We start from the raw sequence: 15,122 nt of genomic DNA on the forward strand, positions 1-15,122 counted from the left end.
GGCTCTGTGCCTGTATATATATATATATGATACATAGATAGAGGGGTGCTTAATGGGATGGGTCTGCTTCTAGCTTATAAGCCTGTAGGAGCAACGGGGGAATTACTGTTACTCCTAGAGGGTCCGTTCTCCCTGTTGCTACCATACCTACACTTTGATTGACAGGGAATGGCATTGGGAATGGCATTGTGCCTGGCCCGGACTTTTCATGAAGCCTTCTCTGTGCGGTCCAGTAACCGACGCAGGCTCATTACAGAAGAGAACTGCTGTCAAGCCTCTCCGCTGCTCTACGCCTGAACCACACTGAGCAGCATGAGACTTTAAGGGGCACATTTATTAAGATCGGCATTTTAGACACTGATCTTAATAAGCCTTATAGCTGAAGGTAGATCTGCGGGAGTTATGAAGAGACGCCAGCCTCTATATAACTTTGGCGCATCCACCGCCACTTTTAAATGTAAGACAGCTTCCGAGCTGTCCTACATTTAGACAATTTTCTACATCCAAAACGGTAAATGAGACAGGCCTGCCGTCCCGTCTCCTTCCCTGTCCACGCCCACTTTTTTAGACCTAGAGAGAAGTCGCACCTTTGCTTTGCAATTTGCGCAAGAAATATGCCTAATTTAGGCATATTTCTGTTTAATAAATGACCCTTTCGTGTATAAATGGACATGGCAGCTTATAAAATAACCATTGTCTTGACGGTTTACACTTCTGCATTGTCTTTATAGAAGTCTTTTTGATAATCCGCAAATCCAGCTTCATCTGCGGTATTACCCGCATGATATCACCACTACTGGGATAGTAACGTAGATGCTCATTGTGCTGTTCAACAAGCTTTCTATGTACATAGGGTTAACTTTCTTTTCTGTAACCAAAGGTTATCCATGCCCTTAACTAGGAACCATTATGGCAATGGTAAAAAAAAGTCACACCGAGCTGTAAAATTCTATAACTTAGAGGTTAAACATTAAATACAGCTCCAACATGTACTGTATAAATAGAAGAAAAAAACAGCTGACTTGGGCTTTCAGAGCAGTATCTCCGGAGCGTTGAATGACATCATAGCCTGTGATCACATACTAACCACCAGCTGTTGTTATTTAAATGATGCCCATATTGTTTGATATACAATTCAGGTTCAATGTTTGTCAAACATTTACTATTTCTTGGAAGGCTTCATACATTTCCCATGGCAAGTTACATGAAATCATATGGTAACCTATTAGGGCTGTTTATAAAAATAGAGAAAAAAAAAATAACATCTGTCATTTCTATAAAAGGCCTACCGTATCATATTGCATATTGCAATAAAAATAAGTCATCATATTTTCCTGCTTGAACTTTTATCACTGTGTACGTCAAACAGCCTGCGCTGATTGCTTGCAGAATTCTACCTACATCATGCAGGCTTCATAGGAAAAAGATGTGAGACATGCACAGCAGCAGACTCCCCTTTTTTTTTTTTTTTCTCTTTTCACTATGTCACCAAAGTGAATTCCTTTAAGTAAAAATAAATATGCTTTGTGATCCAGTCCTGCAATGCTAAGGTATGATGATGTTATTTGTCAGGCAGCCCAAAAAAAAGTCCTTGCTCCAAAAACTTGCCAGAAGAGGGAGAGAGAGAGAGAAAACACAACTGTTCTCCCAGCTGTTTCCTGTCTACAGTGTGTAAATGTAGATAAATGTGAGGATTTTCTGTAAATCCTTCTTCTGTTTGCTAAATCTGACTGTCACTGCTAAAATCAGAGCAGATCCTACGCAATGGAGTAAAGTCCTAATATTCAAATGTGACATAGCTGTGAATATCTCTCTGGATTTCTTTTTTTTTTTTTCTTGTTATCAGCTAGCAATCTCATTTGCAGACCCTGTACTTAAAGAAGCTATGGAAAAAAACAACTCTCTCTCATCACAATTATTAAAGTGCTACTTTTGTGATATCTTAAAGGTAACTCATTTCTTATTTCATTTTCTTTTGACAGTTTCTATTCTAACCATTTGCTGTGTCTCTTTTATTTCTTAGAATGCTTGAACTATTTTCCCCATCTGTCATAGAGCAGTGAATCTGCAATTTTTCCAAAATGCTGAATGTGCATTTTTGTGTATGTGACTCTTCTTTTATCTACTGGCTGTAAAGCTATGGTAATATAGAATGCATAGGTGCTACTGCTATTGAATTCAATCTGCTATGCTGTGCTTTATGTGCCTTATAGTATATTCAACTTGTTATGTGTAGCCTGTGATTAGCTGGAAACTGAATGATAAGCAATGCATTTTTATATTTATTTTAATACTGTTGGACAATTAATATGGTGCAATGTCCTAGACTTTTGCAATTGCTATTTATGCATACAGTTTATTGTCAGGAAGGCAATAGATTGTATATTAATTGATTATAAAACTAATTTATTCTATCTTTTTAGAAAACCTTTATTTTTGCTTTTTATGCTATTGTATTGCTTTTATGATGCTTATGTTGGCTTTCTACTATTATACTAAATGAAGTCATGCTTTAATAACACGTTAGTCCACCTGCTTTAACTGTGAGTATATTCACATTTCTTAGATTTTCACTGCTTGTAGTTTAGCTATTTTCCATTGTTTCATAATACATTCCTTGAATTGATACTTTATCTTCTCTTCTTCTCGTTGCTCATTAATGTTATATATTAGGTGTTTGATGAGTTAGTATGCTAATGTAGAATGTTCTCAGGATTTATTTCCACACCATTGACATTGTTTGTGTTTGAAACATTCAGGCTTATTTGGTCAGGGTGGTTTTACTGACCTTCCTTGCAATTGCTGGCCAGTCTTCAAGTTTCCTTTCTCAGCATAAAAAGTTTCTTAGGATTGTTTTCTTATATATAGCTTGGAATGAGCTCATGCCATTGGATCAGCCACTGCAAGCGTTCACTTTAGGCCCAATCCATAAAACATGTGATTGCTGCCCATTTGTAATTTATTTGTTTTAGGCGGAAAAAAGTGACAAACACATTGTAGCAATCATTATGATAATCTCTTTTTTGGCTGCTAGATTTCTGCATTGGTCTGTTTGTTCATGGGAATTGGGGTTGAAATCATTTTGGCTAGAATGCGAGTTCAAAATGTTAATGTCATAGTCTTTGAAAAAAATCCTCCATGCTTAATGGTTGGTTTAATAAATGTGTTCTTTTTATGGCTTAAAGTGTAGAAAAATGTCAGTATGAGGCTTAACTGTGAAATGAGAGGGGCTTTAGAATTGTGATATCACAGTAACTGCATGGGGCATAAACTATGTGCACTATAGAAAGGAGAATATAGAGAATCCATTGGCTTATTGCCTGATATGGGTCATCATAGCATTTAAGTGGCATTTAATTGTCAGATCTGATTGGTAATTACCTTTATGATAGATTAAGAATGAAGCTCTGGTGCACTGGGCTTTGATTGTCCCCAGAGAAGGATAGACTAGGTAATGTGAGTCTAGAATGTAGACATATAATGTTACACTTCTCTTTCTTTTGGCTGGGATTTTTAGCAGGCAGAGTTGCAAATAATTATGCATCCAACACCTCTCATATATCAAAGCCAACCTCTCTGATAGACATATTATTTTACATTTGGCTGTAAAGAAATGTAGGCACAGTTTGAAAAAACACCATTATGATTTCCTGTAGGTAAATAACCATGTCCCTAAAATGAGTTCCACCACTAGTATGGTTAATATAGAGTAAATTAAAATTGAAAAACTTCCCAATGAAAGACTTTTATTGAAATTTTATATTTCACCCCCTCGTATTTCATTGATCATTAGGTCACACCCCTCGCCCTTTTATACCACAAGCTCAGGGCTGTAAGTTAAGGAGAAGAATTGACAGTGATACTGGAATGTCTTAAAATCATTATGTTACAGGCCTAGAATTTAAAAGGTAAGGGGTAAAAGGTGCTAGAGATATTCAAAAGAGTCTTCAAGGTTGCTTATAAAGTTGGGAAATGAATTTACAAATAGAAGCAGAGCACTGGGTTCTAGCCTAAATGATTCATGGTGGCATATATGGTCCTAGACCAAAAGTAGGCAAAACCAATCCATAATAACAACATACTTCTATTCAATTATTACTATTCATTCAGTGAATTCACTTTGATATGTTTTTCTTCTACATTTCTAATAATCAGATTCAATCAAACAATTTTACCTTTTTGAAGTTGTCTTCAAAAATCACTGCAATCAGCAAGTGCTATTACAGGGGATAATTATTCACACAATGGTAGCCTGTGGTCTGGCAACAATGCAAAGTCGTGCAATAAATAGAATATCTTATTGGCATGGAGCTTAGTGACCACAACCTTCTTTCTGAATGCTTCTTGAAATGTATGTATCAGCATAAGTTAGTATGGCTATAGAGTCAACCCTAAGAATTTAAAGAAATTTCAGACTTTTATTGTACATCCTTGGGGATCCAGTCTACAAGGACTTTCTAGAAGGACCTACAGTCATGTGAAAAAATTAGGACACCCTTTGAAAGCATGTGGTTTTTTGTAACATTTTTAATAAAAGGTTATTTCATCTCCGTTTCAACAATACAGAGAGATTAAAGTAATCCAACTAAACAAAGAAAACTGAAGAAAAGTCTTTTCAAGATCTTCTGTAAATGTCATTCTACAAAAATGCCTATTCTAACTGAGGAAAAAGATAGGACACCCTTGCCCCTAATAGCGAGTGTTACCTCCTTTGGCTGAAATAACTGCAGTGAGACGGTTCTTGTAGCCATCTACCAGTCTTCGACATCGGTCTGAGGAAATTTTACCCCACTCCTCAATGCAGAACTTTTTCAGCTGTGAGATGTTTGAGGGGTTTCTTGCACGTACAGCCCTTTTCAAGTCACCCCACAGCATCTCAATGGGATTCAAATCTGGACTTTGACTTGGCCATTCCAGGACTCTCCATTTCTTCTTTTTCAGCCAATCTTTGGTTGATTTACTAGTATGTTTTGGGTCATTGTCATGTTGCATGGTCCAGTTCCGCTTCAGCTTTAATTTTCTAACTGATGGTCTCACATGTTCTTCAAGCACCTTCTGATACACAGTAGAATTCATCGTGGATTCTATGATGGTGAGCTGACCAGGTCCTGCTGCAGCAAAGCAGCCCCAAACCATGACACTTCCACCTCCATGCTTCACAGTTGGTATGAGGTTCTTTTCTTGGAATGCTGTGTTTGGTTTACGCCAAACATGTCCTCTGCTGTTGTGTCCAAATAATTCAATTTTGGACTCATCTGTCCAAAGAACATTATTCCAGAAGTCCTGGTCTTTGTCAACTTTATCTCTGGCAAATGTCAGTCTGGCCTCGATGTTTCTCTTGGAAAGCAAAGGTTTCCTCCTTGCACACCTCCCATGCAAGTTAAACTTGTACAGTCTCTTTCTGATTGTAGAGGCATGTACTTCTACATCAACAGTAGCCAGAGCCTGCTGTAGTTCTCGAGATGACACTTTAGGGTTTTTGGAGACCTCTTTTAGCATCTTGCGGTCTGCTCTTGGGGTGAACTTGCTGGGGCGACCAGTCCTGGGCATGTTGGCAGTTGTTTTGAAAGCCCTCCACTTGTAGACTATCTTCCGGACAGTGGAATGGCTGATTTCAAAATCTTTTGAGATCTTTTTAAATCCCTTCCCAGACTCATAGGCTGCTACAATCTTTTTTCTGAAGTCCTCTGACAGCTCTTTTGCTCTCACCATGGTGCTCACTCTCACTTCAACAGTCAGGAGCACACCAAACTAAATGTCTGAGGTTTAAATAGGGCAAGCCTCATTCAACATGCAGAGTAACGATCTACTAATTATGTGCACCTGGTGTGATATACCTGTGTGAGATCTGAGCCAATTTAAGAGGGAATACATGTGAGGGTGTCCTATCTTTTTCCTCAGTTAGAATAGGCATTTTTGTAGAATGACATTTACAGAAGATCTTGAAAAGACTTTTCTTCAGTTTTCTTTGTTTAGTTGGATTACTTTAATCTCTCTGTATTGTTGAAACGGAGATGAAATAACCTTTTATTAAAAATGTTACAAAAAACCACATGCTTTCAAAGGGTGTCCTAATTTTTTCACATGACTGTATATAATCAGCCTGCAACACCAACACATTCTGGTTCAACACTACCTTTGTGATAGTTGTACTAAAAGTTGTAGACATGTTATTGGCTACTTTCATGTATTTTAAAGGTTAAAACTAAACTTTTATTAGTTTGCTTAGTTCCATATTTCTGGGAAGTTTTGTCTGTTCCAATTAATTAATTAAGTACATAGTTAAATACATAAATGCAAACTTGGATGCAACATGTTATGTGGTCTTTGGAGGTCGTGAATGTGGGACTTGCTGCTCAGTTTGGCTAACCCATGGTCTAAATTCAAGAATTTATTTGGGAACCCTTACCTGTCTGTTGTTGGTATAAGCAACAGTTTGAACCTTTTCTGCAAATTTTATAATTTAATTGAAGGTTCTGTGAGCAAGTACCAACTATGCATTTTATACAAAAATTGGTAACAGAAATATATAGTTGACCTCTGTAATTATAAGAAGGGTTATATCCTGCAAACTAGTAGGCAGGTCATGGTGGTCTTATTGTCTTCCTTGTGCATAGACAATGAGTGAATTGATGAATATTTCTGCATACAATTGCAAGACTATGTATACACTATAACCTCCCCCCATCTTCCACTGCTATTCATCTTATAAAACCTACAAAACAGAATCCTGTTAGGACAACAACTTGACCCTACATAAACTGTACAATGATATCCTGGTATTGTTGAAAGAGCTATAGGTAGACACTTCTAGTTACAGTATATCATGTGTAGTGTACTGCTGGAAAATATATAGGCCCAGCTTATAGTCCATATTTTATATAATAAAGAGGTTTTCCAGGCTCCAGAAATGGATGACCTATCATCAGAATAGGCCATCAATATCCAATTGATGTGGGTCCATCGCCCTAAACCCCCAAGATCAGCTGTTCTCTGTAGCCTCCAGGGTCAGAATTAGTTCTTTGAATGGAGCTGGAAGCACAGCTTCATTCAAAGTGTAGTAGCCATATCAGGTTACCGCAACTTTGCTCCCATTCACCTGACCTATCGGATCTGATATTGATGACCCATCCTGAGTATAGATCATTAATATGTGACGCCTGGAAAACCCCTTTAATAGTGGAATAATATTGTAAAGAAAAAGTACCAATATTACAGTATAAATACTTTATACACTGTAGTGCACTTCCCTAAGTAGTCTCTCCTTCTGCTTTACAGATCAAGATGCACAAAATATCCTATCTTCATCTCTTTTACCTGGGCATATGTCTACTCACTTTAACCCACTCAGCAGCTGCTGGCCAAGAGACCCTCTGCGGTGCTGAGTTAGTGGATGCTCTTCAGTTTGTGTGCGGAGACAGAGGCTTCTTTTTCAGTAAGTTTCTTGTGGACATTATATATATCTGTAACTTGTAGTGTCATCTATGGATTACAGAGCCTCTGCCCCCAAATTAAAGGGGTTGTCAGAGATTTAGATAGTGATGTCTTAAAGGGGTTGGCCACTTTCTGGTTACTGTTGACCATTCTGTTTGTGAGATGATTATATGGCACTTGCTAATATAGTACAAGTTATAGGTGTAGTGCATTTGAATGAAGGAGGCATCACCTGGAGTCTCAGTTGAGTCTCACACCGTCCATGTATTGCTATACAGATTACATTGGGCACTGTGGAAAGATTTTCCTGTAGAATTTCAAGTAGCACAGCGTAAAAACACATGTGTTCAGAAAACAATGGAATTTCTATTTCCACATACCATCTTAGGTATGTAAATGCAAGAAGACATTAGAGACCAATTGTTCTCTTATTCCTACCTCTACTAGAACTTGACCCTTTGAGAAGCTTGCATCTCAGTTGCATGCATATTCATGTATAACTTTCCATGTATACTTTTAGATGCCTGGCTCTAGTTCAGTGGCATGTTGAACCATGAACTTTTCATGGATAAGCAATTGTTCAATGTTTGAAAAGTTTTATATACCTTGATTATGCTCACTCAAGACAGAACTCAATGCCACCTACCTAGCAGCGAAGTGGAAAGAAATGATTCTAAATTATTCTCTTTGTTTCCAAATTTTATCAAAGTGCTCTTCTGACTTGTCTCAGGATTCTCATTTCCTGACTTTTAATGATATGAAAGAACAATTCTGTCAAATGAAGCAGGTTATAATATAGCCATTTAAACAGAATTTACTGCTTTGTATTGAATTCATAAACATCTTTAGAGAAGGTGAAAAGTCATATAGACAAGAGTTTACAGAAGAAAGAGAAGGGTGTGTATGTCACCATAGATACAGAGTAGGACTTTGTTATAGATGAACACCTTTTTATGATGATCTATCATTTCATAATATACTAAACAAAACATTTAGTCTGGAATGGAAGTAATTTGGTAATGGTACTGTACATTTAAAAATCTTTTGTACATTTAGCAATATTGCATAGGACAGTACATCGGGGGTCATTTATAGAGGCTGTATGCCAAAAAACTGCCAGAAAAACGTCCTTTAGCGTTTCCAAAAAGGGGAGTGGTGTGGGTGTAGTTTCACAACATAAATGCTACCATAGATTTCATTCTAGGCAAATAGACTGCTGGAGTATGCACCTAATTCATGAAAGTTAACAATAAAGTTAACACATGCTCCAGCACTACAAGTGGAGGATATTGTATATTGCAGCTTCATACAGAATTCACAAACATCCCCAAAAGGTGAGACATAATGTAGTCATGAGAATACACAAAGAAAGAAAGGGTGTAAATGTCTACTAGGTACAGATTTCATGAAAGGATTCCACTTTCACTCTCTCTAAAAGCACATCCCCCAATTTGTTTTTCAATTTCATTACCTTCTAAGTCATTTGGTCTCTTCTATGACAGAACCATCCTTAAAAAGCATCATTTTTCACTGCTATTTTGGGTAGTCATCTCAAATAGGTTTCACAGCTCTAACTAATTTGTTCCATAAGCCAATCATGTTGTGTACAATTTGCTAAGACTTTGATTTTGTGTTATATATTAAGAAATTGCCCTCTGCACAGTGCTTGAGCATTGTACAGTTGACTGGAAATGTGTACATGCACAAGGAAATAGTTTTTGCCTAAAGGGGCCCATAGTCATCAGCTACATTGGCAAAACCTGCTGATTTTGGTGGGAACAGACAACCATCTAGTTAGTGTGTATTGGCTGTCCTTAGTGTGTATGGGTATTGGCTCTCCTTAAAGGGAACCTGTCACCCAAAAATCGCCTATTAAGCTGTTTACAGTACCTTATAGTGCTGTATAGTCGTTTCCTGATGCACTTTTTGTTAGTTTTGCAGCATGTATGCTCAGTCAGAAATCGATGTTATATTCAGCTGCTGCCCCGTGCTTCAAGTCAGGCTTGAAGTCACGGGGGCAGCGGCCTCGGCGTCTTACATGGCCCTCTCCCCGCCCCCTGCCTCTGTGACTGACAGCCGAAATCCGATTCCGGGACCGCGCTCAACGGCCGCATGCGCAGTAAAGGGTGGCAGGAGCGCGGTCCCGGCTGCCGCGCGTACTACGAGCCGTCTTACTTTCGCCGCACTGCGCATGCGCCCGACATCCTGTATCAAACGCGCCCGCGCCCGGCATCTGGGCGCGGGCGCGTTTGATACAGGATGTCGGGCGCATGCGCAGTGCGGCGAAAGTAAGACGGCGCGTAGTACGCGCGGCAGCCGGGACCGCGCTCCTGCCGCCCTTTACTGCGCATGCGGCCGTTGAGCCAAGCCTTGGGAGAGCCAAGCCTTGGGAGAGCCATCTTTGCATTGTTTATTGTGTAAGAAATATTTGTTCAATAGATGTTAGGGGAAAGAAGAATTGATCCTTTTGTTCTCCAGTGGTGTCTGGCAGCTTTTTATTTCCCTCTTCCCTTTGAAAACACATGCATCCTTGTCTAAACAGAGTATGCATGTGTATGGAAGGAAGAGATGTAATCTGCAGCTATTGAAAGTTTATGGCTGCCTTTAGAATGCCTCTTTTACATATGAATCTTCCATAAATCGATGAATCCATACCTACACTTTTAGAACAGTTATGACATTTCAACATACATATGGCAAGGAATGGTAGGCTCTGGTCACACTAGGTTTTCATTGTGTTTTGATGGTTAAAGTAAACTGCTGTGCTATACTAGGCAGTGCAAAAACTAAACTGAATCCTATGAATCCACTGTAAGTTAATGTAAGGGAAAACTGATCGTAATGGATAATAATGGACCATAACAAGTCATAACAGATCTGACATATCCATCCAGGATCCTATAAAAATGGAGAGAGCCTTCCATGTACATAGAATGTTGTATACATGTCCACCCACGGAGAGGCTCTTTGAGAAAATATACATTGCATGCTCACGCCAGAAACAAATGTATCAGTGTAGCTTATTCTGAACAATACTTGGTTTCTGAGAATTTTAGTTACACATCTGTTTATGGAAAAAATGTTTTCATCACATTGATTTTTTGCAACTGTGGATTATGGATTTATTTTTTCTGCATTAGCACTTCAAAAATCTGACAGCACAGATGACATGTCTGATTTTGAATTATACAGAATGAGGTCATGTGGAAGACATTTACTATAATGCCTGTTATCAGGCAGAGGAAGCCAGTTGGGGCCTATCACATTCAGAGTGATGCATGGCTTGGTTTTCTTTTGAGAAGAGCCTTTTACTGTGCCACTATTGTTTGTTGTTAGCCAGGTAAATCTTTCTTAGAATGGTTTCCAGCATTGTGTCAGCACATAATGGATCTTAAAGTCTCCCGGTCCCAGCTGCTGAAAAATGCCCCCATAGCATGATGCTGCCAAAACATGTTTCACTGTAAGGACAGTACTGGGCAGTGCCTGGTTTCCTCCAAATATGACTCTTAGAATTGAGGACAAAAAGTTTAATCTTGGTTTAATCAGACCAGAGAATCTTGCTTCTCACAGTCTGAGTCCGTTAGGTGCTTTTTATATATTTATTTTTGTTGCAAACTTTCATTTGTCTTCTACCAAGGGAAGCTTCTTTCCGACCACTCTTCCATAAAGCCCTAATTTGTGGACTTCTGAAGCGATGGTTGACTATCTGAAAGTTTCTCCCATCTGCACACAGGATCTTAGGAGCTCAGCCAGGGTGATTACTGAGTTCTTGGTCACCTCTCTTACCAAGTCCTTTTCCCTCAATTACTTAGTTTGGTGTGGGGGCCAGCTTTTATTGTTTAAAACTTCTTCCATCTAATAATTATGGAGGTCACTATGCTCTTGGAAACTTTCAGTAGAGCAGACTCTTTTTGTTCCCTTCTCCGCACAATAATGTTTCTGAGCTCTGTAGGCAGTTCTTTTCTCCTCATTGCTTGTTTTTTTGTTATTATATGCATTGTTAGCTGTGAGACCTTACATAGGCAGGGATGTATCTTTCCAAATCATGTCCAATCAACTGAATTTACCACAAGTAGACTCCAATCATGGTGAAGAAACATCTCAAAGATTATCAAGAGAAATGGAAGGCCCCCACAGCTAGATTTTAAGTGTAATAGCAAAGGGTCTGAATACTTAAGTCCATGCAAAATTTTAGTTTTTCCTTGCTAAATTGCAAACATTGTCATTATGGGTACTGAGTGAGGTACTGATGGGTGAAAACTTGAGCTTTTTTTTTTATTTTAATACAAGGACAACATAACAAAATATGAAAAAAGTTAACCGGTCTGAAGACTTTCAAAATGTACTGTACAAATAACGAATATATGTGAAAAATTCAAGATATGAAAAAGTATATTGGTTTACCGTAAATGCAGGAAAAAACGTGTATGAGTTATGCATATAACAGGTCACATCGATGACATTTCCATTGCCGAACATGCCTGCCAACTAGGGTAATACATGCGCCAAACAATATTTCTTAATAACCGAATTCCTTTTAGAGAATTATGTCATTTAATGGGATATATTAACCTCTGGCTGCCAAAGCTGTGATGCCAGGAGCAGATGTATGAAAATTATGAAACACATTTTAGTTAAAGCAAGTGTTTCAGTCCGGTCAGTAATTTTGCCTATACAGTTAGGGCTAGCCTCATATGGTATGGCCAGCTGTAAAATCATATAATCCCATACTGAAACATGTTTTCCATATGGTCCACTTGGATCTCTGTATGTGAGAACTTGTATTCAGGTTTGCCTTGCATTCTAAATCTCTAACTCCTGAGAGCAAATGATAAAATTAGATAAAATGGATATGTACAAAGTTAAATCTGCTCACATGGATAAATATAATAAATTCATGTGGAGTTAGGGTAGAAAGATTAGATGCAATACTTCCTGTCTTTTTAAACAGGATTGCTCATAGGGATAAAGCTTCTATCCATGTGACTCTAAAGCTTCTTTGCTAAAGGTAAAGTTAGTTTGGCATCTTCTCATTATCTCATCTACTCAGCTGACAGTACTTAAATGGGTTGTCTGGGTTCAGAGCTGAACCCGCACATACCTCCATTTTTACCTAGGGAGTCCCCTTGATATGAGCATCAGAGCATTTTATCATCCAATGCTTTTCCTGGAGATCCTGTGATGTACAGGGCTCTCCATGGGTAAGCTAGGCAGAGGGGTCTGCCTAGCAGTGAGGCCGGTGATGTCACCGGTGTTAATGAAGAGGCTTTAGCACTGCCTTAGCTTGTAAAACAGCTAGGGCAGCGCTAAAGCCTGCCCATCAGTGCTGGTGACAGGCAACACCGCTAGGCAGAAGCCTCCACCCAGCAGTGTGAAAATATAAACATGCTCATGTTAGAGGGGCCAGAGGGGTGAAAATGGGGAAAGCTGAACCCAGACAACCCCTTTAAAGAAAAATATTCAACTTCAAAATACCCCAGTTACAGGAGAAAACAGCCCCCTGTGGGGGCATGGCACACAGGCTGAGCTGATCAGGGTCTCCTTAGACCCTGAAGCTCTGCTCCTGCCCCTGCTCCAGACACCTGACAAGGAAGCGGGTCTGCCGCTTCCTGCTCCCTCCACCATGTGCTCGTACAGCGCTCTCCTGCCGGCACAGGAGAAGGCAGAAGCAGTAATAAATCACTCCTGTCTTCTCCTCAGGGTTCCTGCTGTTTCTGTCAGCCAGGACCCGACCTGCTCCTGCTAGGAGCGCTGGGATTAAAGAGCTGCCTGCACGTGTATATACATGCTATCTGCACAAGACATGCGCAGATATGACCTATATACACAGTGGTTAGTTGGTAAGGGGTTAAGCTTTAAATCCCCTACTTCACACATCCACAGGGTTGTCCGACATAAATGAAAAATTAATGACAAACTGGAAAATATATTTAAAAAAATTAAGAAAACATCACCTTTTGAAAGTCCCAGTGTTCCAAGGTGGCACAGCTCCTGTCCCTGCTGTTTCTGGCCTCGCCAAATATCCAGCCCATGTTCACCTGACCAATCACTGGTCTCATCAGTGACATGTGCATGAGTGACTATGGTTTCATGCTGTGCATTTGGATGCCACATTTTTCTGACAATGCAAGTGTGAACATAGTGTGAGGGAGTGACAGGCCTCATATATATTAGAGGCGATGTATGTTATGATTTGCTGGGTTTTCCCCACGATTAACTTTCCGAGGGAAGTTCAGGTGCGATAATCTCTTGGGAAAAAAGCAATCCTCAGTGTGTGAGAGAAGGAGTTAGGCCCCAGGGAACAGACCTGCAAAGGCGATGTGCGGTCCCACACAGAAGGTCTGGGGGGCCACAAGGCTGAGGAAGCTTGAGTTTGGGGGGACCCAGCGACACCTGAAGAAGAGGGGTGTCGTATGGTCAGTGTCAGGAGGACTGCTGGACAATATACCCCCAAGGTATTTTGCTGCTTCCACCAGGAGGACTGGTGGGTTGCATTGGTCACAGCTAGGAGGCTGTCTGACTGAAGCTGAATACCGCAGTGTGAATACTGACCTAGAGGTGAGTTAGGGAAAACCTCTGTATAGTGAGTGCCTAGCCAGGCAAGGGTTTATTGTTTTGTGTTGATGTAAAATGTTGTGATGTGAAGCTGCAACTTTATGGTGCCGAGTGATGCCAAATTTGGAAGTGTGATATGCTATGTGACAAATAAAGCACTGTTTGAGCTTGAAAACCCCCTGCTTGATGAGAAGTCTGTCATTGTCGACCCCTGAGAGAGAGCGATCCCTTACAATAAGGTTAACATGGAAAACACTGCAAACATTTATTGCACTTTAATGGAATTGTTCTATGTTGGTTTAGTCATGAGCGAATCGAGCTGCGGATTCTAGATCTGAAATTGCTTTGCTCAAAATTTCAGATTAATGCGGAGATCTCGCTCTGTACAGCATTACAATGTACAGCCTCCGAGGAGGTGAAGTCAGAGTTATTCATGAAGTTTCACGAGACTTCAGTATTTGATTTTTAAATTGGAAAATCACTTTAAAACTTGGATCCGAACTGAGCTTCGGTTCTGAGGTAAGTACTGTATAATGGAGAGTGTAGCACAGGCACATAATAGATTAGATCCTGTTGCAATGGAGTTTTTATACAGTATATCAGAAGGAGTAGTTTATCTATTTCAAGACTTAACTCCCATAGTAAACATAGATGTTGGAGATACATTTGTTTTACTTATTATTTATTTATTTTGTAGTGATCATTGTAGAGTTCATATACTTTATGCTGAACCACTGTTGTCAGAACATACCAAAGCAAGCTTTCATTTCCAGGAACAGGCAGTACCAGATGCCCGTTACAGGTGCAATGAGATCTTAAAGGGATTATCCCATGATTAATGCACAAAATAAAAATCAGGCATTGTATAGTACATGAAAATCTCTAGCAAAGATAGAACCATTATGCCATTATTGTCCTGATGAAGAGGGCTGTGCGCCCTTGAAATGCGTTGACAAAAGAATAAAAACCTACTTTCTTTTATACAAAAGCACGCAGAATATTGCCTCCTGTTTTCAGCACCGATAAAAAAGGTTAAAAAAAATGACTACTATTTTATATCTCCAAAGATAGAACCAGCCACATGGAACAAAATTTCTCCCCATTTATTGATCCAGTTGCTCTGCTAGATGTAT

The 15,122-nt window shown here is 39.5% G+C and overlaps 1 protein-coding gene across 3 annotated transcripts in view; it reads left to right on the forward strand.

The window, feature by feature from the left end:
- Positions 1 to 1,050: 1,050 nt before the first annotated feature.
- IGF1 (insulin like growth factor 1) overlaps positions 1,051 to 15,122 on the forward strand; it is a 110,119-nt gene continuing 96,047 nt past the window's right edge. The window contains exons 1-3 of one of the 3 annotated variants that reach the window (XM_044280596.1): positions 1,051 to 1,195; positions 1,847 to 1,948; positions 7,279 to 7,435. In XM_044280596.1, coding sequence (XP_044136531.1) covers positions 1,145 to 1,195; positions 1,847 to 1,948; positions 7,279 to 7,435 — 310 coding nt within the window. In that variant the 5' untranslated portion in view covers positions 1,051 to 1,144. Of the gene's footprint in view, positions 1,218 to 1,846; positions 1,949 to 1,992; positions 2,103 to 7,278; positions 7,436 to 15,122 lie in introns of those variants that run through there. The other 2 variants (XM_044280597.1, XM_044280598.1) reach the window with 2 other exon arrangements.

The sequence above is a fragment of the Bufo gargarizans genome, chromosome 2 (genome assembly GCF_014858855.1).
Source record: "Bufo gargarizans isolate SCDJY-AF-19 chromosome 2, ASM1485885v1, whole genome shotgun sequence".
In the NCBI taxonomy this organism is placed as follows: domain Eukaryota; kingdom Metazoa; phylum Chordata; class Amphibia; order Anura; family Bufonidae; genus Bufo; species Bufo gargarizans.